Source organism: Trachurus trachurus (genome assembly GCF_905171665.1).
Source record: "Trachurus trachurus genome assembly, chromosome: 5".
In the NCBI taxonomy this organism is placed as follows: Eukaryota; Metazoa; Chordata; class Actinopteri; order Carangiformes; family Carangidae; genus Trachurus; species Trachurus trachurus.
The window spans coordinates 24,305,702-24,331,024 of NC_139896.1; the positions used below are offsets into that span (position 1 = coordinate 24,305,702).

General features: G+C 42.5%; 2 protein-coding genes across 3 annotated transcripts; both read left to right on the top strand.

Annotated features, from left to right (window-relative positions):
- The first annotated feature begins 495 nt into the window (after positions 1-495).
- On the top strand, positions 496-3,481 carry rpp14 (ribonuclease P/MRP 14 subunit). Of its 2 annotated transcripts, XM_083972732.1 has the most exons (6): positions 496-586; positions 1,106-1,265; positions 1,373-1,457; positions 1,853-1,929; positions 2,056-2,134; positions 2,516-2,720. In XM_083972732.1, exons 2-6 carry the CDS (start codon positions 1,174-1,176, stop codon positions 2,570-2,572), a joined length of 390 nt encoding a protein of 129 aa, XP_083828858.1. In that variant the 5' UTR covers positions 496-586; positions 1,106-1,173; the 3' UTR covers positions 2,573-2,720. The 2 variants fall into 2 exon arrangements, with proteins under 2 accessions (XP_083828858.1, XP_083828857.1); XM_083972731.1 differs by lacking the exon at positions 496-586 and having other exon boundaries at positions 1,126-1,257; positions 2,516-3,481.
- A 2,024-nt stretch (positions 3,482-5,505) lies between these two features.
- On the top strand, positions 5,506-23,654 carry pxk (PX domain containing serine/threonine kinase). The gene is made up of 18 exons (XM_083971021.1): positions 5,506-5,767; positions 8,726-8,776; positions 9,340-9,387; positions 11,465-11,651; positions 12,072-12,149; positions 12,601-12,674; positions 13,492-13,566; positions 13,962-14,066; positions 14,393-14,494; positions 14,587-14,748; positions 14,914-15,031; positions 15,168-15,246; positions 15,828-15,876; positions 16,021-16,098; positions 17,626-17,712; positions 18,021-18,084; positions 18,695-18,754; positions 23,044-23,654. The coding sequence occupies exons 1-18, from the start codon at positions 5,666-5,668 to the stop codon at positions 23,250-23,252; spliced, it is 1,728 nt and encodes a 575-aa protein (XP_083827147.1). The 5' UTR covers positions 5,506-5,665; the 3' UTR covers positions 23,253-23,654.
- Positions 23,655-25,323: the final 1,669 nt, after the last annotated feature.

Consider the following 25,323-nt stretch of genomic DNA (forward strand, 5'->3'; position numbering starts at 1 on the left):
TATCTATGTAAAACCTATAGGCCTACAATAGCTGTCATATAAAATTGGAACATGTTCATTTCAAATGTGGTGAGGTCCAATCTATATCACACTATTATTTTGCACACCTTTGATATGGCTGGATGTTATGGTGCATTCATGTAATATCACCAAATGGTATGTTGTAAGTTTTTACGCTGTATTCGTTGACATTCGTGTTGACAGTACAGTAGTAGTTTATATTGGTGGCTGGGACCATTACCTGAAACATAAAGAACATTTTATTTTCTCTTAACCTGGTGGTCACACCCGACTATCAATTTAATTTACCTACCTTTGTTTTACGCATTTGTAGCACATGGTCACCAAATAAAGCCAGGTTTTCACAAACAGTGTATAGCTCTGTATGATGATGGATTGCTTTAGTGTCATTGCTGAATTCTTACTGACAGCGGTAGTGCATATTACATGTCTCCGACTCGGAGTAAAGCCCATGAACGCACCACAGTAACAGCAGCACATGCGCGGGTTGGAAGTTTGCTGCTGCTCGGACGCAGTGAGAGTTGAACACAACACACACTGTTATCTCTTGGTGTCGGCGCCTCAGGTGAGTAAAATATTGCAGCTTTTTGTTGTCGCCGGTCACAACAACACTGTTAACAGTTAGTTGTGTTAGGTGGACACAGTGTTGTAGCGACGAGCTGGTGTCAGGTAGTTAGTTTGTTCAGGCCGTTTGACCTCCTGTTAGCTGGTTTAGCTTCTCGTGCTACAAACATGAGTTTAACACTTCACTGGTTCTTCATAATCAGCGGAGACACATGTTGATTTGTGGTGATGGCGAAACATTTTGTATGATGTGGTCACCACTCTGACTCGACACAGAAAACCATGCAGCAAACTACCCAAGAATGAAAAACAGTAGTGAGTGACGATAAACATACGTCACTGCTGTGCGACACCTGAGAGCCATGTGCAAACAACCTTTACAAGCCTGGGCAAATTGCATTATGTTGTCTTAGGAAAGTTTGTGGTCATTAATCTGAAACATCAGACAGGCCTTCGTGTTTGACTTAATTGTGTTTTTGTTGTAGCTGCTTTTCTTTAAACTGTGGTGGTTTGTGTTTAGCCTGAAGTCAGCTGATTGACCTGCTGTTCATCACTGGAGGGAGGCAGAGTCACTGATGCTTTAATATCATGAGACCCGTGGACAAGAAGGACGAATCTGCTGTTTACCAACGGGTCGTGTTGAAGAACGCCTCGCCGTACCACTACATGAAGGTCTGCCTGTAAGTCACTGCTGGGTGGTTTCTGTGTTTGATAGAAAATCAACTAGCATATTTAATCAGAATCACTGTACATTCATCACTAATCATATTTCTGTGTGTGTGTATAGTGTCCTGGAGGATGAGTCTACCAAACTGAGTGCAGTTGAATTGAAGCAGTTCATCATCACAGGCCTGAAGAACCTGTTTGGAGAGGTGAGATCATTAAGATCATTAACAGGGCTGGGGTCTCTGGTTTGGCTCCACCCACATCTGAACAGTGTGGGATTTTTGCACAGAAACAGTCGAGACCTGTGAATGGAAGCCTCCAGACGATCTCAAGCAGCTGGTGCTTAAATTGGCTTTTGTGATCAATAGAAAATATATAAAAGTCTAATCTAAATCTTCAGAGTTGCTGGTATCGATAATTTATGTACCTGCATGCATGGTGCATGGTGGGTAGCATTCAAGCACAGCGCTGCAACCCCTCATTCTGAACTGCAGCTAAGAGCAGTGGCAAATAAACAGCCAACTCGAGGTGCAGAGAGAGAGGTTTTGTTTTTTTGTATAAGACATTAACAATTAGCTCATGTATATTATATGTTCCTCAGGTGGGAGCAGCTCTGAGTTTTGACCTGTTGAAGTACGATGAAGACAGCCTCACTGGCCTTCTTCGCGTTGGCAGCAGGTGAATTTCAATCATCAGCAGGGCAGGAACAAGTTTCCACTTCTGTGTCATCTCCTATGTGAAACTACCTGCTACTGATAATGGAACTTGACTAGATGTTTTTTTTTGTTGTGTGTGTGTTGTTAGGGGTTTGGTGAAGTTGTGGAGCTCCCTGACCCTGCTGGGCTCCTACCAGAACCAGGCCTGTGCCTTCAGAGTGCTGCAGGTTAGCAGACTTCCTTTTCCACTAAGCGCGGCTCTTGTTTGTGCAAACAGAAACAGATGTATTCTTCTTCTCTAGTGGCTCAGACGCTAGAAGTGATTAAAGAGAGCTTGTCACTTCAACCCGTTTTCTGATCATTTAGATTCTTCTTGGAGGTATGAATAACATTTCAAAGTGATTCGGGCCTGTTAAAAAACTCATGCACGCAGTTTGCCTTCATAGTTCATAAATATGATTTATGGTGTGCTTGTGTTAGTGAATAGATGTAACTGAACAATTAAAGTGCAGAACATAAAATGTAAATAGAAACCGTAAGTTATGTTTTCCTACAGCTGTGTTCCCCAGACTTGTCAGGTTGACGGGTTTCTCTTGCGTCCTCTACAGGTGTCGCCCTTCTTGCTGGCGCTGTCAGGAAACAGCCGAGAGCTGCAGCTGGACTGAAGGAGGCGGAGCGTCGTTTTCTTTAGGATGAGTTTCATATGGAAGAGAGTCTTTAACAAGCCGCGGCTCTGCCTCACTTCCATCGCAGTCGCTCCTCCCCTCCGCCGCCTCCTCCACGTCGGCCAGCGAGCGTCCCTCACCAAAGCCTTCTCCTCCCGCGATGTGGAGCTGTTCGCTGAGCTGACGGGCGACAACAACCCCCTCCACCTGGATCCGGCCTACGCCAGGACCACCTCCTTCGAGACTCCCATAGTCCACGGCGTCCTCATCAACGGCCTGATCTCCGCTGTGCTCGGCACAAAGATGCCCGGCCACGGCTGCGTCTTCCTGCACCAGGAGATTCGCTTCCCGGCGCCGCTGTACGTCGGCGAGGAGGTGCTGGCCGAAGCCGAGGTCCTCAAGATCAAGATGTCATTCGCCTTGATCACTGTGACGTGCTCGGTGAAGGACAAGGTGGTCATGGCGGGTGAGGTGATGGTGATGATGCCAGAGGATCAGCAGAAGAAGGGATGAGAGGAGGGAAGGAGTAGATTAGGAAAGAGGTCAGAGGTCACAGCAGCCTGACAGTAGCCAGACCAGATGATGTGATTAAACATCATCTCCTGAGTTTATTTGTTACTGGTTTGCAGCGGCGTTTCTACTCGGTGGAAACTGCTGTATGTCGATTTAGTTTTGCTGCTTTAGATGATGTTCTTGAACCATGACAAGAATTGCGTGTGGACACTTACCAAAGAGACAAGTCACTGATTAATTGTTGAGTGTCTGCATATTGTTGGCCCTACTCTCTGTGTGTGTTTGACTGTGAAACATGTGACATTTTCATTTGGAATACAAATGCTGTTTTCATTGAATTTGTACAGTCCATTTACGTCTTATCATGGTTTAAATACAGTTTTTCTGTCTAATTCATTTAGTGTCTCCACGTCTCTTCATCTAAAACCTTGGTGTGTGTGTGTATGACATACACTGTATGTGTGTGTTTTTTCTTCTGCAAATGGTAGATGAGTTGCCAGACAAATTAATTTCACTTTGGGGATTAATAAAGTCATTCTTATAGTACTGTACTGTATTCTTATTTTTTATATGTTGTACCACTCACAAAAAGTTATGGATATTCAACTTTTGTGTGAAATTTATGGAGAATGTAAAAAGTTCATGCTACAGCGATACATCATGAAAGTAGGGCATTCAAGTAGAAGTATGGAATGGTCATTTCTTCATCTCAAACTGTTTATTGAAACATAAGCTGACATCAGTGGTGGGCATACCACAACAAAAATTGTCAGTGTCTCAATAAGTTGTCATGTGGCCCAAGAACGTCCACTTCTCTTCCTTCTGTGACTCTGTTGCAATCTGCCGATGACACTCTTGACACTCTAAGCTCAGTGGCAGTTTTGTCTTGGTCTCATAGTGTCAAAATGTGAACAGCATTATGATGATTGTCATTGAACCAGAACATTTCGATTCATGGATCAGATACTTGTGATTTTTGTTGTTAATCACCTTGTTCGAGAACATGTTGGTACTGAAACATTGAACAGTTGGACATGTGCATTCAAAAGTTTAGAGAAAGGGGGCGGTGTTTAGCTCAGTTGGTAGAGCACCCGCCCCTGTGTTGAGGCTATAGTCCTCACTGCAGGCGGCCCCAGTTCGAAACCCGTGTCGAACGGCCCTATCCTGTGTGGCAGCACCCATCCAGCCCCAAACCATGACACTCCCATCACCATGCTTGACCATGGGCAAGACCCACTTGTCCCTGTACTCCTCACCTGGTTGCCGCCACCCATGCTTGACACCATCTGAACCAAAAAAGTTTGTCTTGGTCTCATCAAACCACAGGACATGGTCCCAGTAATCCATGTCCCCATGTCCCCCTTGTCTTCAGCAAACTTTGCAGCCTTTCTTGTGCATCATCTTTAGAAGAGGCTTCCTTCTGGGACGACAGCCATGCAGACCAATGGATGCAGTGTGTGGCGTATGGTCTGAGCACTGACAGACCCCCCACCCCTTCAACCTCTGCAACATGCTGCAGAGGTTGAAGGGGTGGGCAGTCAGCCTGTCCCCTAACGACCCCAAACACACCTCCAAGACGACTACTGCCTTGCTAAAGACACTGAGGGTGAAGGTGATGGACTGTCCAACATGTCTTCAGACCTAAACCCTATTGAGCATCTGTGGGACATCTAATCCTCAAATGGTGGAGGAGCACAAGGTGTCTAACCTCCACCAGCTGTGTGATGTCATCATGGAGGAGTGGAAGAGGTTTTCACCTGTGAAGGTTACGCTGCACTTTAAGCCCATTCTGAAATTTCATCCGAAAGCCAATATCCCTAACTCCGTGGTTCCCAACCTTTTTTGGCTCGTGACCCCATTTTGACATCACAAATTTCTGGCGACCCCATGTGATCACGGCCATCAATCAAGATGCTCATTTTATATTCGAGAAAGTTAAACTATAGAAAACAGTTGTTTAAGATTGTGTGTGGTGTTTTTAATCATAATTAAAAAATAAAATAAAATAAATTAAAACAATATTTTTATCAGTAATTTTTTATCAATTAGCTACTGGACATTTCAGGGGACCCCATTTGAATTCCAGGTGACCCCACATGGGGTCCCGACCCCAAGGTTGAGAAACACTGCCCTAACTTTTTGTGAGGAAAAATCCCAAATTTGAAAAAAAGAAAAAGAAAAAAGGATTGTTTGATTTTTTTTTTTTTTTTTGGGAGGGGGGAGGGGCAAATCACTTCAATCACTTCACTTCATTACATATCTTGGTTGATTAATTGATAATTTCAGATACAGGCCTCTCTTTCCCGGTCCGGTTCAGTGGACCATGGATGTATTATATTATCGCAGTGGACGCGTTGACGTAACGTAGCAACGGTGCCGAAGCGTCCGGTGCGTGGTGACGTCTGACCAGAGCAGCGCTTCCTGGTTACGGCGGAGCTAAAAGCAAAGCTAGCGGCTAGTCCTCCCGGGTTGTTGTCGTCCCTCCTGCGCTCGGCGGGGCTCCGCCTCAGTGACTCCCAGGCGGCTTCAGTCAGTGACAGACGGACGAACTGATCAGACTTTCAGCGGTAATCCTCCAGGATGTCTTTCCTGGAGAAGCCGGCCCCCGGCAGGCTGCTGCTGGACGACACCGTGCCCCTGACGGCGGTGATCGAAGCCAGCCAGAACCTGCAGTCACACACGGTGAGTACCGACTGGAAATAAATGGCAGGTACAAGTTATCAGTGTGTAAGAGCAGCTGTGAAACTTTCACCAGTGTTTCCCTGCGGTTGGGACAGTTGCCCTGCTGCTGCTCTATTTAAAATAAGGCCAATTTTTTGAAGGGGGCGTTTAAGCCTATAGCTGCGTCACCAGTTCCATTATCGGACACGGTTGTGGAGGCTACATTTCGCCTCTTTCTCTGGGTTTTTTACAACAACGACAAACCACCCCTGACCACCGAGCACCGTGTAGCAGTAAAAACAAAACTGTCGTCTCCGTGAGTCCGCTGACAGTCTCGTTTTACCGTGATGCGACGCGTTGGGGCTGCATCATACCTCTATTATCGGACAGAGAGGCATCTGACGCGGGCTTCGTGGTGCTGTCACTGATTAAGCAATTTCCTGGAAGCTCGTCCGCAACTCAACAAACTGCTGATACAAAGGGATTTGGACTGGGGCTTTGGCACCGACTGACGAAGAGCCCATGAGCCAAAACTATTCACGTAAAGGCCGAGAACCGTCGCTGAGCGATGGTACATGGCCACAACAGTCAATCCAGTCAATATTGTTTATTTTCTCAATAGGACAGACTAATAAACCCTACTACTCAACACATAATGTGTGGTTGTTTTGAATTACCTAGTTACAATGTGCTGTAATATTCGGCATATATCACCTCAACTTAACACATGTGATAGAATAAGTAGATATTAGGCTACTTTCTCTTGTCATATAGCTTCCTGCGAAGATTATGAAGACTGAGTCAGTTAAAATGGTGAGATTATGTGTAAACAAGTGTTGCTATCTTTAATTATCCATGCCCAATTAGAGAATAATAAGATATATGTATGAAGTTTTAACAGTCCTGTCATTTACAGTAAGTAACTGCTGAAATCCACGGGAACAATACATAAAGTAGATAGATTTTTCTCATGAGGTTTGGTGGGAGTCTCCCAGCTTCAGTGCGCAACAGTTTTGTGTACAAGTCCATGGTCATTGTTACTTCGTGTACTTTGACCTCATGTGTAAACAGTGTAAACTTGTCACTGTTGTTGGGTGTCATAAAGCCGTATGAATGTCGCTGTCCGATAATGGGCGCAGGCGCTGTGGGTTTGTTGTTTTCAGTCCGGCTGGAATCAGCTGAGTTAGCCACTTAGCTTTACACTTATTGTACCTGTAAAACAACCACAACCATCGTGATCTCACAGGAGAGAGTAACTCATAGGGATGATACACAGTATTTTTTACATTCTGTTAATCCATTGCATTGTTTAATAGAGATGGGTCTGATGGGTCAGTTGTTATTTCACCAGTCCACTCTTTTCTGTACATCAGAAAATAATTACTGCAGATGTGCCTGATGCCAAATCTGTCACGACATGTAAGCAGCTCCAAAATTAAAGCACCACTGTGAGGACAGGCCTCTAAATTCTGTGTAATTATGTTTGGACAGCACAAAGTTGCCTACTTCTTTGAGCTTCAGTGATACTAATCATTTCCCTCTAGTTCCCTATTACAAGTTCAATGGTTCCATATCTTCCTCCCATAATTAAATCAAATGAACATGATGAACTGTTGATACAGGCTATGGTAAAAAATAATAACTTCCTTTGATCTTTTTCATGGACACTGATGGAAAAAAATAAAATAATTTGATATTGGGATGATTTCTGATATTTTTAATAACATAATTTACCAAAAATCCAAGTGCTGATATTTACGTTATTCTATATGGCTTGTTGCAAGATCCTCTCCCTTTGCCCTGATATTGTCTTTTGGTCCCAAACTTTAAATCTGAATAGCTCACTGTCTCATAATATAACATGATGTCTACTATGGAGCTACTATAAACTGAGTCAGCAGCTCACCATGAATACAGAACTGAATTATATGAAACTGACTTAGAAAACTGTGGGTCAGTCACATCTGACTGATACTTAAGTTCAGTGCTGATGCCAAACCACTGTATTGCTGCCTCCTCGTTGTGTAACATTTCTGTTTTTAAACTGTCACTGGTGTCAGGACTTGAGCTGTTTACAGTCATGAGTCTTGGCTGTTTGTGAAGCTGCTCAGTTCACTTGAATGAATGCAGGATTAGAGCACAACTCAGTCCGACTGTAAAAATGTCTGAGGGGATTAGACTGAAGGAAAATTCCACATTTACATCGTTGCTTTCCTGTTATGAGAATATTTCACTAAGCTGTTTCATTTCACAGGTCAGTGAACATAGTGACACCATCAGACAGATCCTCAACTGAATGGGATTACCAAAGCCAATTATTGGGAAATGAAAATGAAACCACTTTTGATTCAGGTTCAATAGAGCCTTTTTTGTTTGAGTGTGCCAACCTCAAACAAACAAACAAACTGGTTTCTACTGTATCATTGTTAAGGATCTAAGGCAAAGTGGTTTATTTTTTATCCTTTCACTAAGTTTGTTCTGTAGGAAGTAGTGAACCTTACAGCTGCTGATGGAGTTAGTTCACTACAGCGAGGGACTTATGCTGGTTATGATTGAACTGGACTTATTATGATAATGTCGCTGTTTTATAAAAAAAATTGTCATCATTACTATAGATTTTTTTGCCATATGATAAAAATGTGATTAGATTGGGTATACTGTCTCCAATGTTATGTTCAAATGTTTCCTTTCTGTCCTTCATAAGTGAGACTTCACACTTTAATTCAAGTAAATTCACAACATCATTCTCAGCTTTTAAAAATCATGTTGTGTGAATCTACGCTCATAATATTTTCCCCATAAATCTCATAAACTATTTGTGATCTTATATTTTTCATTTTGCTTTTTTCTCCTCTTCTTACTGATCAGATTTTCCTTCCAGTGCTCTCTCATTGTTTCAACCGTTACTGTTTCTTATAATAACAATATATTTGTTTTATCAGATTCAAATAAACTGCTTTGATTTATTCTGTTTCTCAGGAGTACATCATCCGAGTGCAGAGGGGCGTGTCCACAGACAACAGCTGGCAGGTAAATAAACCAATCACAACGTCAGGTGTCGGCAAGGAGTCCCCTAACCTCAGCCTGTTGCCTCGCATACGACCCATTAACATGGTTACAATAGCTGATTATTGATTTCACACATGGTCTCCTGTGCTTCGTCGACTCATCCATCCCCCACAACCTTGTCCTGATGTCCGCTTACTGTAAATCGCTTGTTATTTTATGTCACCTGACTTCCTCGTTTGTTACCATCATAATTTCCACGGCCACTGAAAGCCGCTAACAATAATACGTAAATATATGGTTTTTATATTGTATTATATTTATATTTATAGGATCCTGGAAACCAAAGATAAATGTAGTTTAGCGTAGTATTGAGTAGTTTTGGGCTGATGTACCTGAGTGAGCTATGGGAGCTTAAATGGAGATGGAGGAAGCTAATGTTCAGTCTCATTTTAATGTCAATGAGTAGGGAATTTACATAAGCAGAATGTCTCTGGACAAATAACAAATTGTTTGGAAATGATCTTATTTCAGCCTTTTTATCGATAACTCACAGTTGTATGTGTGTGTGTGTGTGTGTGCTGCAGGTGATTCGCCGCTACAGTGACTTTGACGTCCTCAACAGCAGCCTGATGGTGAGTTTCATGTGTTCCAGTCACACATCAACAGCTCTTAATGTTTTACAGCTTTGATTGATCAGTAGAGGGATGAGTATGAGAAACTTCTCCACACCCTTTGGCTCCACAAACTTCTCATAATCACTGGGGCTGCACAATATATGTCCAGGAATAAAACATGAATTCAAACATGTCATGCAAAAGGAAAAATCCCATGGTTTTTAATTTCCCATGAATATCTACAAGGGACGACTGGCTCATACATCATGATCCACTTTGATTTAAGGCTTCTGGGATTCATGGAGTTAGTTGCTAATGAGTGAATGTCACTCATTAGCAACTAACTCCATGAATGAGGCTCTGCATTCACTGTTGCAATCCCTCATGAATCATTCACAGCAGGCCCTGCACCCACCAGCCTTCAACCTCAACCTGAAAATAAAGCAGAAATGGAGGAAAAACACACAAAAGAACATTAAATCACACAATGGAAGCCATAGTGTTTGCTTTGTGAGGAGGAGGAAGGCACACAGTCCACCTTACCCGGCTCGCTGCTTCACATACTCCTCCATATTAGCCAATTTCCTCTCTGTTTGGGAAATGATGATGTGTTAAGACACGTTCGGGGTTTTGCTATTGTGTCATTAGTTTCCCAGAAGTCTCAGCTGCTCCTGCACAAGGGCAATGAACTTTGTGCAGGGTAGCCGTTTTAGTCTTAAGATGATTTTTACGGTTGTACTGCACAGTCTCAAAGTACTTCTTCACCCAGCTGCTGATGAGATGTGGCTCATCTTGTCTTTCATTACTAGCCGATGGCAGCTTTAGTCAGTCGTCCACCACTTTGATCCAGATTGAAATATCTCAGCAGCTGTTGGACTGATTTGATAATCAAATTTGACACGGGCTTCCATGGCGACCAGAGGCTCAATTGTTTTATTCAGCAAGACTGAGTGGCAGGTCAAGGTTTTCACCTTTCCTGTCAAATATATCAAGTTCATGAATCCTAATGGTTTCTAATGGTGATTGTTCTACTGCCTAAATTTGCGTTTTGTGCTTATTAACTAATTCAATGCTAAACAAAGTGTGATCATGGTGAACACATTACCATATATCAGCTTCATGTTGTCCAATTAGAGCTGCCATTGTCATCCTGCTGACTGTAGTATTTAACTCTAGCATCACAGGGCCAAAGTACAACTGTGGCTTCATACTCATTTAGCTCCAATGTGCACATTTTTTGTCTTAAAGGTCCAGTGTGTAATAATTGGATCTGAAAATCAAATCTGAATATACTACCCATGAATATATTAGAATAAGTTTATAATCGCTATAAAATAAAATTTGTTCGGTTTTCGTAGCCTTATAATTATTCTTTTATATAAACATATATAGACCCTAGTGCAGGATAAGCGGTATAGAAAATGAATGAATGAATGAATAAACATATAGCAAGGGTCTTGCTATAGATGTTGCCATCTTCCGCCGCCATGTTGTGAGCGCTGCAAACTAGAACCTGAACGCTGGATGTCACGATTTCCCTCCCATTTTGCACACTGGACCTTTAAATGTTTCTCCTGTTTTAATGGTTTTCCTGCTTCAACCCTTCTTCTCGTCTCGTCTACATTTACAATTTTGCACCTGAAACTCTAATATCTAATATTTTATGCTTCCATTGAAAAAAAATCACAGAGGTACCATAATCTTTAAACTCTTCAGTAAGAACGGCCTGATCAATGTCATGCTGTAGTAAAGCCTGACAGCTCTGCCTGGTGTTGTTAACCATTGATCAGTCATGTGCACTAATGCAGTGCCAGTAGAGAGCAGTTGTCTATAAACGTGCTGTGTTATTGTTCTGGTGGTGACTCGTCAGATGGTCATGTCCCATCATTCCTGGATAACAGGAAGTTAGCAGTTTTTCTGCTGAGGTTTTGTCGACTCATTTCCTGTAGAGAGTCTCACACTGACCCGACATCAACCCCTGATCTTCAGTCAGGGTGCAGCACAACAGTTGGAAACCTGATGCGTGTCTGTCTGTTGAGGACAAAGACGGAGGAAAATGCATTCATAGTTGCGATAAACCTTTCTCTGTCTCCAGGTGTGTGGCATCACTCTCCCGCTTCCTCCTAAGAAGCTGATTGGAAACATGGACAGGGAGTTCATAGCGGAGAGGCAGAGAGGACTGCAGACCTACCTGGACTCCATTACCCAGCATCCCCTGCTTTCCAGCTCCCTGACCGTCAAGAAGTTCCTGGACCCCAACAACTACTGTGCCAACTACACAGGTTTGTTCTGTTTGTTTTGTCCAGAGATGAAAAGCATCAGCAACAGCTGCACCTGCACAATATTTACCCCTCAACCGTTACCTGACTGTGTTTGTGTGATTATTTGCTCTGCAGTTTTATATATTACAGACAAAAGATATGATCTATGAATTGAAAATATTCTAAACATTGAAATATGTGTTGGATTAAAATGTCTGACTATGGTTTGCAAAGGTGGACACTGTGACAGACACAATAGGAGACCATGATAATAAATTTTTTTACCCCGAGAGCTACATGTTTTTGAGCATAACATTTTATATCTGATTTTATGAACTTGTGTTTTTGGTAACTGAAAAATTACTATATCGAAAAAGTGTATTATAATGCTAATATAATAACAAACCAACAGGTGTTTAAAGTTCTCTCTCTCTCTTTCAGAGATCGCCCTGCAGCAGGTGTCCATGTTCTTCAGGTCAGACCTGAAGTGGGAGGTCCTGGAGCCTCTCAGAGACATCGGTAATCGTTTCATATAGTAATTATGTTCCTTGTGTATATTAGTGATTGTCTTTTCAGTTTTCTGTCAGGAAATTAGCGAATCCAAACTCTGAGAGACCAAACAGTTTGAAGGTGATATGACAGCTTAATCTGACAACTGATTTACGATAAAATGATCGGTGTGTACGTAAACACACAGACTGACACCCAGTGTTCTCATCCCGCTGTTTAAGACAAGCTCAAAGATGGTGTGTTGTTGTGAAACCTGCAGTTGGTCGGACAAACTTCCTGTGGTCTTTTATTGTCGTTGGTCCAACAGAATTATCTGTGTGGTTTTGTTCAGTCTCCAGAAGAGAAAAAAGAAAAATGTTCTCGTCATTGAGCAAATAAAACCTTGAATGACATAACATTTATCTTTAATTACTCTAATATTACTTTAATGCTCAAGAATCTTTGTTTTTTCGTTTTGCAGGCTGGAGAATCAGGAAGAAATATTTTTTAATTAAAAACAAAGAGCAGCCCAAGGAGAGATATCTGCTGAGCTGGGTGAGTCAATACAACGGCAAAAACCTGTGATACAGCTCTGGGTGTTCAATACAGGATACAGCTCTTAGTCAAAATAAAAACAACAGGCCGAGATAAACATCAGTGACAAGAGGAAGTGTGCAACATTTTCTTTTTTCTTTCTTATGCATGATGTTTATAGAAGTGCTATATATTAAACATACATATCCGTTTTAATAGGTTTCATGCATTGATAATCTTGTGTACGTTCTTTACAGACTGATAACGAGTCAAAAACAGGAAGGAAATTGTGAATATTTCCACACATGTTTCCATTCAAGTATTTTGCAGATGTACATTAATTTTCAGCAGATCTCCTCACAGTTACATGCAGATGGGATTTTTTAGGCTGCATTCTGTGAACACCTTATGGGAAAATGTCAGGAGCTCAAAAATGTGTAGGAATCTGCACAAGCAATGTTTAAAAGAGCTTTTCTGTTTTACTCTTCTCTGAGTTTTAGTTAATCAGATGTTTTCAGGAACATTTCCCACAATCAATCAAATGGAAATTATTAATGTGAAGATATCATCTAGTCAGATGGAGTCTGTAAACATTCAGACTACAGCTTCACTCTGGTCATTTGACTGTGAAGGGACTTGGACTCCTCATTTGTTATTTGTTTAAAAGCTGATTTGTTGAAGGATATTTCTGAAACACACATGACTCACACGTGTGTAGCTAAAAATTATTATGCTGACATTACTGATTAATTTCCTCTTCAAACATATTAGAGGAAACATGAATTAAACACTAAATTAATGTGAGTTCAATTCAAACATCTGACTGTGTGTGTTGTAGGTGGATCTGGGACCTGATAAGTTCCTGTCTGACAAAGACCTGCAGTCCGCCATGAAGCTGCTCACCAACCTCTCTGTACGTACACTGTGTGTGTGTGTCTTGGGATTGAAAACCATGATTTTAGTGATTCAGTTAGTTGTCCTCATGTCCCTGTGTCCTCAGTCGACATTATTAAATGAGGCTGCAACTAAAAAGCCAGCTACTTTCATGCTAAAGCTAATGGGTGTACAGCACAGGAGATGGGTTCATGTGATCTGCTGTGGATCATCGGATACATAGAAATCAAACATTCATAATATTCAAGTATAAGTTTGTTGATTACTGTATATTGATTTGAACGTGAATATCAATTGTATGAATGCCGCAGCTGCTCGCCTTGTAGAGTAGAATATTAGTAATGTTACATTTAATCTCAATTACCTGTGGACTCATAATAAGTAACTCCTTTTACTCCTTTTCCTCCTGCACAGACTCCATATCTCTGTCCGCTGTTGTTCTCCAGCACCAGTGAGTCTTCAGCTCTGCTCATCCGGCCGTTCAGTGAGAGAGGCTCTCTGAGAGACCACATCTGTAAGGTACACATCTGTGTGTGTGTGTGTTCCCATGTGGAAGTGTGTATCAGATGCCTGAACAGAATTTGACACTCACACCCCCGAATGCTTTACACCAGTGGAAAATAGGCAGAGCTGCAACTTAAGTAGAAAACCACAGGAGTAATTGTTTAAAGCAGTTGACAGTCTGTGTTTCGGGAGTTTTAATCCGATCTGAAATCCAAGTCTCTCTCTTCTCCACTCAGAAGACACTGGAGGTTGTTTTTATTGAGCCTATTTTCTCAGCAGAAAGTAGTTCTGGTAAGAGCTGCTGACTCTCTCTCTCTCTGTCCGCCTCTCTCTCTCCACAGGTAAAGAACAAAGAGAGTTACCTAAAGAAGTACTGCAACCCCAAGAAGAGCCAGGGCCTTGAACTGCCACAGATCAAACAGTACGGCCGCCAGATCCTGGAGGTACACGCACACATACACACAAGCAAGAAAACAACACACCAAACACAAACCACCACGTCATTAAACCAGTCTGTATGTTTGTGTGTGTGCAGGGCCTGAAGCTCCTCCATGACAGCTGCGTATTTTACGGTCACCTCCACGCATCCAACATCATTGTGGATGACGGCGTGTGTCGACTGACAGACGTTGAGAACGGCATGCTGGGAGTTCCCTCGGTGCTCCGACCCAGCTTCACCCCACTCAGGAAGATAAACGTACATAAACACTGACCAGGGTTAATTTAACCTAGTTAGATCAGCTTGGATCAGTTAAGCCTGAGTTAAATTGGATAAAATGTTTTTAATTTAGTACAGAAATGTTTATATATATCTCATGTTGATTATGATTCACAAATTGTGTGTGTATCTGTCTGTCTGCAGACCACAGAGAGCATCGACGTTTTCTGCTTTGGACACTTATTGTATGAGATGACATACGGCCGACCACCGGACAGTGTCCCCGTCGATCAGTACCCCACCGTCCCCTACACAGCTGTGGGTACGTCTGAGCACACTCACACAGACACACACACACACTCACACAGACACACATATCATATACTGTATATTCACACAGATGCTTTACAGCAGTGTGCCTTTTTTAATTTTTATCTATTGCGTGTGTGTGTGTTCAGTGTCAGTGCTGCAGTCCATTCTGTCCGCAGAAGCCTGTAAGAGTGGGATGCCGACAGTTTCCGAGCTCATCCAGACACCGTGAGTCTTTGTTCAAAATCCAGCGTGTGTCCAGTCTGACACATTATTGGTTAGTGTGTGTGTGTGTGTGTGTGTGTGTGTGTGTGTGTGTGTGTGTGTGTGTGTGTGTGTGTGTGTGTGTGTGTGTGTGTGTGTGTGTGTGTGTGTGTGTGTGTGTGTGTGTGTGTGTGTGTGTGTGTGTGTGTGTGTGTGTGTGTGTGTGTGTGTGTGTGTGTGTGTGTGTGTGTGTGTGTGTGTGTGTGTGTGTGTGTGTGTGTGTGTGTGTGTGTGTGTGTGTGTGTGTGTGTGTGTGTTCGTTCCACAGCAAGCTTGTGTGAATTTTCACTTTATTTCGTTGTGAGCTCTACAGACTGAAACCATGACAGCAGATAGAAGTAACTGTACATGTGTTTACTAACTAAGCTAAAAGGCAGAATCAGAATCAACTTTATCCTGCATCCATACGAGAAGAGATAGTTGCCAGTTTTGTGTGTACAAGAGAAATACTGGAAACACTTTATAATAACTACACACCATTTAGAGGAAGGTCTGCAGGAAATCTGTAAAACATCATCATTTCTTGCTGTTATTGTCTTTTCCAGGCTCTTCAGTGATGTCCAGCTCCAACACTCTGAAAAACTCCAGATCAAGGTGCGAGGCTCTGTCTGCTGTAATTTCTCTGTGCATGTTTACACAGGGTTTACTGTTTTTCTCTCCTTGTCGGAGTAAATGATCTGAAACAGAAATGGGAGGGAAAAAAACTGTAAACATCTGACCCTTCCTCCACTCCCCCAGGTTCCCAGCAGGTTAAAGGAGGCACTGAAGACGGCAAAGGAGAGTCTGGAGAAGAGGCTGCAGGAGGAGCAGAGAGTGGTGGGTCACCGGTCTCTGAATTAGTATATCACTGGAAACATTTGGGTCACAAGTGCATTCACTGTGATGGTCTCATGACTCGATTGATATGGAAAACCTTGCAACACAGTTTTCCCACAACCTTTCCATGTTGCATAAACAAAGAAAAACCCAGTGCTGAAATCAATGTGAAATTGCTGTAAGAGTCTCTTCCCCTAGTAGTCATGGGATGCAGCAGTGAAACTCCAAACCTTCCTAGAAACACAAAGTAAATGCTGCAGCTACTTTCATACTGTCTGGACAGTACTTTGAAGAGCGTGATGAAAATAGGTGGAACTAAGGTCCCTGAAAGTTGCAACATTGTTGCATTTATCACTTGGCTCGGTTCCGCTTTCACACTGCAATTTCTGAACCAAACTTGGGCACCAAGCGCACCAAACTTTCTGAGCGTCAACAATCAACGTCACAACGGTTGAAACGGCCACTCGTAGATTGGACAAAGTAAGAGGGGAAATCACTCCTGGATAACAGTAAACATAGAGCAGCATGTGAAGTTGGCTGTTTCTGGGATGTTGTTTCTTTTTTTATGTATCAATTGCACATGGCTCGGCAAGCCGTGCAGTACGACCACCATGTAAGGCAGCGAGGCAGAGCGCATTTCGCTCTTACAACTGCACTGAGGACAGAGAAACGGCACCCGAGGAAAAGACGGAGACTGATGAGAGATGTCGAGTTGTTGGTGTTGCTGCGTCACTACGTCATGCACTATGTACGTTTGGTCTGGTGAGCTTTCACACGGCATACGAACCGCACCAGGGTTCACTTGCAAACCAACCGAGACCCCCGTTTTCAAGCGGACCAGTGTTCGTTTGTTTGATCCACACCAGAGCTTTCACACCTGCCCAAACGAAGCGGACTATCTGAGGAAACGAACTCTGGTCCGTTTAAAGCGGACCAAATGAGGACGGTGTGAAAGCGCCCTAAGTTAGCAGTCAAACTGCATCAGGCCATGAAGTTGTGGAGAACAGTGTTTTAATGAACCTGTTTCTGTCTCTGTCTTCACACTCACTGCAGCGAAGCAGCATCCCCCCTGTCTGAGCTGCTGAGGTTTATCACCTCACAGTGATGAAACAAGAATAGAAACAGACTGTGTTACCTGAGTGTCTGATATCGCATGAGTCAGACTGAACTCTGTGTGAACCACAGGAGGCAGATCAAGTCTCCACCAATCAGCTGAAACAGGAATAAAGCCGTCCTTTAGGACTTGAGGACGCACATTTATTATTTCATATGCAGCTGTGTCAGAGAGCAGCTCAGTGTCCTCAAGAAAAGAAGAAAGTAGATAGTTCCTGCATGCACAGTTTGTTTATATATTAAATTCAGGGATTTAATTATACACTGACTTCTCTAGGGCGACAGTGCATCATGTGGAAGCATTGTGACTCTTTAGCAGTGATGATGATGCAGGGTTTTAACTTCCAGCTTATGAAGATGAAGTTTTGTGTTTTTGTGAGAAGTTTAATGTTGTGTCTGAATGTTTGATTGAAGCTTCACCAGCACAGGAGGCTGACCAGAGCGCAGTCTCATCATGGCTCAGAGGAGGAGAAGAAGAGGAGGAAGATTCTGGCGAGGAAGGTAGGTGGCAGCAGAGTCCAACACACACACACACACACACACACACACACACACACACACACACACACACACACACACACACACACACACACACACACACACACAACAATACAGAGAAACCTCATCCCAACATGTACAAACGGCTGGTAATGAGACACACTGCCACTGTGACTAATACTCATGGAGGATGTTGTCACTGAAGATCTTAAAAATGTCGTCAGGTCACATTCGACAGTGAAACAACACACGACTCTTTCCCTTTTTTTCTTCTTCCTGTTACTAACCTACTGTCCATTCATGAATTCAAGAAGTCCAGACAGTCGGCGTATGAAAATGAGGAAGACGTCTCTGTCAGAAACAACAACAACTCTGGTGAGTCGCTGCTGCCACTGCCCTCAGGAAATCCTGGAGTGAGTGAGTGAGTGAGTGAGTGAGTGAGTGAGTGAGTGAGTGAGTGAGTGAGTGAGTGAGTGAGTGAGTGAGTGAGTGAGTGAGTGAGTGAGTGAGTGAGTGAGTGAGTGAGTGAGTGAGTGAGTGAGTGAGTGAGTGAGTGAGTGAGTGAGTGAGTGAGTGAGTGAGTGAGTGGGTTAGTTAGTTTGGCTGTAATGCTTAACACCAAATATGAGTGCAATAGTTAAACTATATAGTTCGTTAGTTCAATTTTATTCAGTCCAAAACAAAGCAACACAGGGGCCTGTGGAAAAGACTGTTTTGAAAACCTGATGAAATTAAAAATGTGTTTTTTCCATCTTAAATGTTGTATCTCATTGGTGATTGTGATATTTGCTTAATTTGTTAAAAAAATTATTAAAGTATTTTTACATCAAAATCAATGTATTTCCTCTCACTATAAAATGATTTCAAACATGTGATGATGACACTTCCTGCACTCAAGGACGTTTCCTCATTCTGCATCCAATTGAAAGTGTTTTGAATAATCAGTGGTGTTTTTAATTGTCCTGCTCTTTTTTTGTGTCTTCAGGTTCTGGAGCCAGTTCCCCTCCCACATGCCCCTCCTCCCCCACACCCCCATCCACCACAGGTATGTCTCTCTGTGCATGTGTCCACATGTCTGTTTGTTTGTTTGCTTGTTAATTTCCATCTAAAATGGGCACGAGTGATTATGAAAACTAATTAATGACTTAATCTGCCTGTCTGTCTCTTCACCTCTTCTCTCATCGTGTGATTACCTGGTTTTCAGACAGGTATCTGTCTCTACTGTAGACGTCTGTCTTATGGACTCTGTTGTGTCTATAGGTAGCTGGAGACAGGGTGGGAAACATCAGTGTTTTGATTTTCTATAAGTTTAGATCTGGTGGTTTTCTATGTTTCTTAACTGAGAACAAGTTTATTGATCATGAGGAAAGTATAGAATATCACCAGATGTAACTATATCGTTTCCTCACCATGTTGTTACAGATGTGACACCAGTTTCCTACCCTGGTCTCCTCTCCTCTCCTCTCCTCTCCTCTCCTCTCCTCTCCTCTCCTCTCCTCTCCTCTCCTCTCCTCTCCTCTCCTCTCCTCTCCTCTCCTCTCCTCTCCTCTCCTCTCCCTCCCTCTCCTCTCTCCTCCTCTTGATACTGTGTAAATGCTGATTGGTCCACTGAACAGTTAACTGTCATCTGCCTCTCTCTCTTCTTCCCGTGCTGTCTCCACCATAGAGCATGCTCCATTCTGACCGTGTCGTTGGGTAAAGTAAAAGATTTATAATGTCGGCTATGATGATTATGATGATGAAGGTGGTTTTTAAAGCTGTCGTACACCCTGACTTCCCATCAGGCTTTTGGTCACAAAGACCCATGGCCATTATGAATTTGACTGATTGATAAATAGACTAAAAAATAATATGGATGTGATTAGTATTGAGAACAGACGGAGCCTGATCTCATGAGGAGCTAAAGAGACTCGTATTATGAACCTGGAACCTGGACTCAGGTCCTTTGGCTCTTTATGTGCAGGGATGTTAATAATTTTGAGTTGGCACATTTTCTGACACAGGCTGGTGTTAGAACTTGTGAAGCAGGAAAAAGCAGAAGTAGGGATTATTTGATTTGCTTTTTCTATTTGTTTGTAGTGTTTTTTTTTGTGTGTTTTTTTTTACCTTACTGACTGGCACGTGAATAGTTAAAAAAATTTTACCTCACAGTGCTCTCTGGTGGACAAATGCTCTAATGGAATTTTTTACTGCAATTTCTCAGTCGATGCACAGTTTACCTCAGAAATTAAGGAAATTAAACAATAAATAGAAAGTAAGCAAGTAATTATAGAATCTGTTTCAATTTCTTTGTTCAGCGCATTATGTCTTTTTTTGTCTATGTATTGTTTAAACATTGATAACTGCTAATTGACCTGAAAACCAGTTGCCCGTTTTTGAGAATAAAAAATGTAATCTAAAACCGGAGAACAGTAAATTAAAATTGAGTTTAACCACAGACTGATGCTTCCAACTCTGAGATAGTTCCAACTCTCTCTGACACTTTATCATCACAGACCAAACTGCTGGAGGTTGACAAAGAGGAATTTAATCTAGAAAAGTCACATTTGTTTTTAAATGTATTTACTTGGATCTCCATCAGCCACCACCGGGGTAGTGACTACAACCCCCCCTTGGGGTCCAAGTAGCCATTACATCATTATGCAAAACAACAGACTATAAAAAAGCAGCAGGTGGTGTGTGATGAAGTGTCGTCTCTTCTGGCGTGGAGCAGGGTGAACGCACATCTTTACAAAACCCTCACAATCTACAATGATCTCTAAAACCTGACGGCCAGTGCAGCTCCTCCCTGATTCAGGCCTCCTGCTCTCATTGGAGATTGTGATGTGTCAGTTAGCATGTCTGTCTGTCTGTCTGTCTTTGTCTTCCTGTCTTGTTCCTTCTGTCTGCCGGTGTTTATGTGTTTGGGACGGGGTGTCACTGTGGACACGTGTCAGATCTTTGAATGTTTGCTTTTGAACAGGTAACTCCTATCACATGCATTAAGCATTGAAGCCTTTTTTTTATTGTTTTCTTCCATGATGTTTCAGTCATTTTAAGTGCAACTTGAAGAAACAAAAAAAAACTTGTATGGTTGTGAGCAGGTGATGGTCTAATTATTTTTGCCAGCATGTGAGATCTGATCACAGGTGAGGTCTAACTGTGGATGCTTCTGAAGAACCATCTGACAGTTATATAAAACACATGGGAGGTCACTGGGGCTGCTAAATGTAATGAAAGCCAATTTGTTCCTGGAGAGAAATCATCACCACTGCAGACACTAGTGATTCAAATATCATTTCTTATGTTTTCCCTCTTGTGAAATATTTTAAGTGTTTATTGGAAACAAGTATCGTCTGCAGACGTGTTGATTGTCTCCTGTCGTGAGCAGTTTCTCTATGTTTGGTCACCATCTGTCAGACTGATGGATGTCCTTTCATTACATAGCAGGACATTTACAATGCAGTCCCACAGCAGGTGGAGCGCGAGGACACAGGCGGCAGCTTTTGGCCTCTGCTTTAGCTTCATGTTTAAGCTCCTCAACCTTTTCTTTCTCTGCCTGCAACCACCTGGGTTTCATTCAGTTTGGGATGCAAAATGGCACAACTGAAAGAGATGGACCAGGTTTATGTTCAACTCACCATCAGTTCGCTCTGTCCATCAATATGATTCTGCTGTGCTAGCTGAGATAACACAGGACAAGAGCTCCAGGAGAGAATCAACTGCCAATCCCAGAGGGCTTTGCGGTCAGAATCATCCAATCAGAGAGCTCCAGATTATGTCGCTATTCAGCTGATGTTGAGGTGAAGTCAGACAATCTCATGTTTGAATTTTTGATCATCAGTCTGATCTGAATATTTTCAAACCCTATTTTCAGTCCTCTACAGTGGCTGCTACCGAGGTTCATGGGTACTGTAGTATTCACAGAATTCACAGAATATGAAGTGATGCTTTCAGATATAATATAATAATAATATTGGATATAAATATAATATTGGAGTTTGTCTTGAGTTCAGTAATCTGCTCCAGGTCTCCATGTTCTTCTTATCTTTGGAGATGGTTGTTCATGACTCTGCAGAGTCAGTTCAGGACCAATCAGAGTCCTATGTGATATTATGTGATCTAAACATTAAAATGTCAAAAACCTTTGCACAGTCCTGAATGTCACATATTTTTAACATGACCAAATGTATTTACATAAGGACCTAGTGGACCTCTTTACTGTAAGTTCTCAAACGACGCTGAGTATTAAAGCTACAGTTGGTAAGTCATCGAAATTCCGGGAGTCGGACATTTCAAACCGATACAACGTTCAGGTCCCTCCCCCAACCTTTGCCAAGCGCTGTTTAGGCAGTCGTTGTCAACGGCGGCATCAGAAGTTTTATGGGGGTTGGGGGGTACGTGTTTGCAGCATTTGTACGAGCTGTGATTGGCAGCTACTCCTGCCCCCTCTACCTAATTGGTGGAAAAGCTCTGGGGGCACTGGATTTTAGTAAATACGATTAGAGGGTGTAGGTGGAGCCAGAGGAGGACTACATAACTGATGCCAACTGCAGCTTTAAGTGTCAGAATGTTTCTGATGTTGATCAAACCGTGTGTGTAGTTTGGCTCCAATGTTGAACTGATGGTGAGTTGAGTTTAGCCTCGACGCTGATCTGCAGGTGCTGGTTTCACAAAGATAAACAGTTTCCCTGTTACTCTCGAAAGTCCAGGCAACACACGATAATAAATCGCCTTTACATAAAGGGTTCATAGATTGTAACTAATAGCTTTGATAATGGTTAATAAACAATTAACTAATGATTTGTAAGTCAGTGTATATAAGGTAAAAAAAACAAAAAAAAAATGTTGATGTTATCAAATTACAACACATGTAATTGGGTCTCATTAACCCATTATCTGGCTAGTGTACGATCTTTTGACAACCTGGAAACCCATAATTGGAGCTTATTGATGGCTCATAACTGATCTAAAAATGTTAGTAAATGATGTATTAACCATTAATTAATTAAGCTATTAGTTAAAGCCCTTTATAAGAGGCATCTTATTAGAAATAGGTACAACTGTCTTTCCTGTGGTTTAATACACATCCACTGGTTTAGTGTCTTTATCTTAGGGTTAGAATTCATCAAGCTTGAACTCTGGTGTAAAGTGTAAGAGGCTATTATGGGATGCTGACACTTTTCCCACCGTATAGTTGTTTGATTTTAAATGAGATCATCATGTGGCCACTTGTTAACTCGAGGTAAACTCAGTCTGATGTATCTTTGTGCAACCAACCGCTTCGAAAACTGAGGGGCAAGACTTTGTTGCTGTTGTTTTCTTACTCCCTTTCTTCTTCTCTCCTCAATCCAGGAGCCCAGAATGCTCCTCCGCCTCCCCCGCCTCCTCCACCTCCACCCCCTCCAATGCTGGACTCCTCCTCCTGTCCACCTCCTCCTCCTCAGTCCTCCTCTGATGGAGCAGGGGTAGGTCGGACCGCCCTGCTGAGCTCCATCCAAACCTTCAGTAAGGGCAAACTGAAGAAGGCCGACACCACCGACCGCAGCAACCCTGTCATCTGACCCCGCCCACCGCCGCAATCCGTCCTCGGCCTGGAAGCCGTCGTGACAGTCGAGTGACATGATGACCCACTGGTTCTGCGCTGTGGTGTGGACCGGTTCATGTTGTCGCTCCTTCACATTTGAATCACTAACAACAACAAAAAATCCAAGTAACATCTTAGTTTTTATCCCTACTTCTGCTTTTTCCTGCTTTTAAACTTTTAATCCATTGCTGTGGTTGAAGAGACTAGAAGCCGGACGGCCGGGATAAATGGCCTCAGTAAGCTCTTTCAAAAAACGTATGACAATCCCAGAGGTCTGCTCTGTCGAAGACGCAACTGCTGGGCTTCAGATGTATGGGTGGCGAACTCAGAGTCTGGTGGGTTGATCTGCAGGAAGCCGACGCCTCCTTCTTTCTTCTTTGGGCTCATAAAAGCGGCGGTTGAACGTTTGGGAATTGAAACTCTGAATATGCTTGATCCCGAACTTCAGTTTCATGGATCCAAAACTCTAATGCCAGTGCTCTCACACTGTCACCATGGAGCGACAATGAAACTGACCCCTCCAGACACTGCTGCTGGGTCACTGCAGGATGTCAGGTGGAGAAAATAAAACAGAGCAGCATCACAAAGAATCATCAAGTCATTTCTGCCTGTAGTTCAGCCCCCCAAACCGTCATGGCACCAAATTTCAAAATAAATCAACTTCTAATTTCCAAATTTCTCCAGAAATCAGTGCATCTACAACTTGAAACAAAAAAATAAGACAGGAGGTTGCAACAGAAACTAGAAAAATTAAATTCACCTGTTTATACAAGAGATCACGGCTCAGTTTACAGACAGAAATGACCTACAGTAGTGTAAAGGAAGTTTGTTGCAATGTGTTTGAAACTACACAACCCACAGCGGAGGAGAGATCACACCTGCTGGCTGCTGATTTAGTTTGGTCTCAGCTTGTGGGAGACATTCATTAATGTGACTCTGCTGCTTTTTGTGCATTTAACCCATCAGTTAGATTGTGGCAGTGAGTTGACAGTAATGCCTGGCGTTGGTCTCCTCCTCCTCCTCCTCCTCTGTGCCTGTGGTTTTCGTCCCAGTTACCCAGACTCCTCCGTGTGCTGTTCAGCCAGTTGATTTGTCAGTTGTTGATTCATTAATTGACTTTTTCAGACCAAATGTGCAGGAGACAGCAGTTTGAACTTGGTAGAGCACAACATGTTGATCCTGCCTACGACACTACATGCGTTTCGTTTGAGATTTAACTGCTGCCCTCTTCTTCTGCACCGTACCAGAAAGTTAGCGCCACCAACTGTTTACATTATCAAAATACATTCAACTCTTTACATTCACATTATGGTAACAGATGGAAGCGCACATGAAATTCCCATTTTCCTGAGCAGATTTTCAGAAAGTGTTGTTGTAATTAGCTCAACATCTGGACAAGCATCTGGCCCATTGTCCTCATCCTCTCATTTCCAGTCTTAGTATAAAACGCCATGATAATAATGCAACTTCAGGCTTTGCACTGCTGCTGTGAAAGCTTGTGTGTTGAGAGCATTCATCTCTGATTGTACTCAGGGTCTGAAATTAATCTGAAAGGACTTTTTTCCACCAGTTACAGCGGCAGGTAGTAGTGAAGAAACGTGAAGATCAATATACAGTAGGTCTAAGAATTAACTTTATTTGTCAAATCATACACCTTTGGAATCAGTGCTTAAACCAACAGCTTGGGAAGTTTCAGTTCATTTCTATGAAAATCAACCTGCTGCAGAGAGTAAACCACGTCTGTCCAAAAACTGCATCAGAGATTGGAGACTTGTCTGTTTGAGCTGCATAGTGTCTTAAGATTTTACAATTGAATGTGTATCTGGACACACATGTTTGAGTTCACAGGTAAGAAAAAATGCAAAAACTAAAGGCACATGATGTCCCTGCGCACATGACTATGAACATTTAAAGTTCATACAAGATAGTTATCAAATAAATAAATCTCTCTGAGCAGGTTTCCAGTTTTTTATTGAAATGACCTGCAGCCATCAGATAAGTGACGTCTGCTTTTCACTGCAGACACAGTGTCTTTAATGTTTTACTCC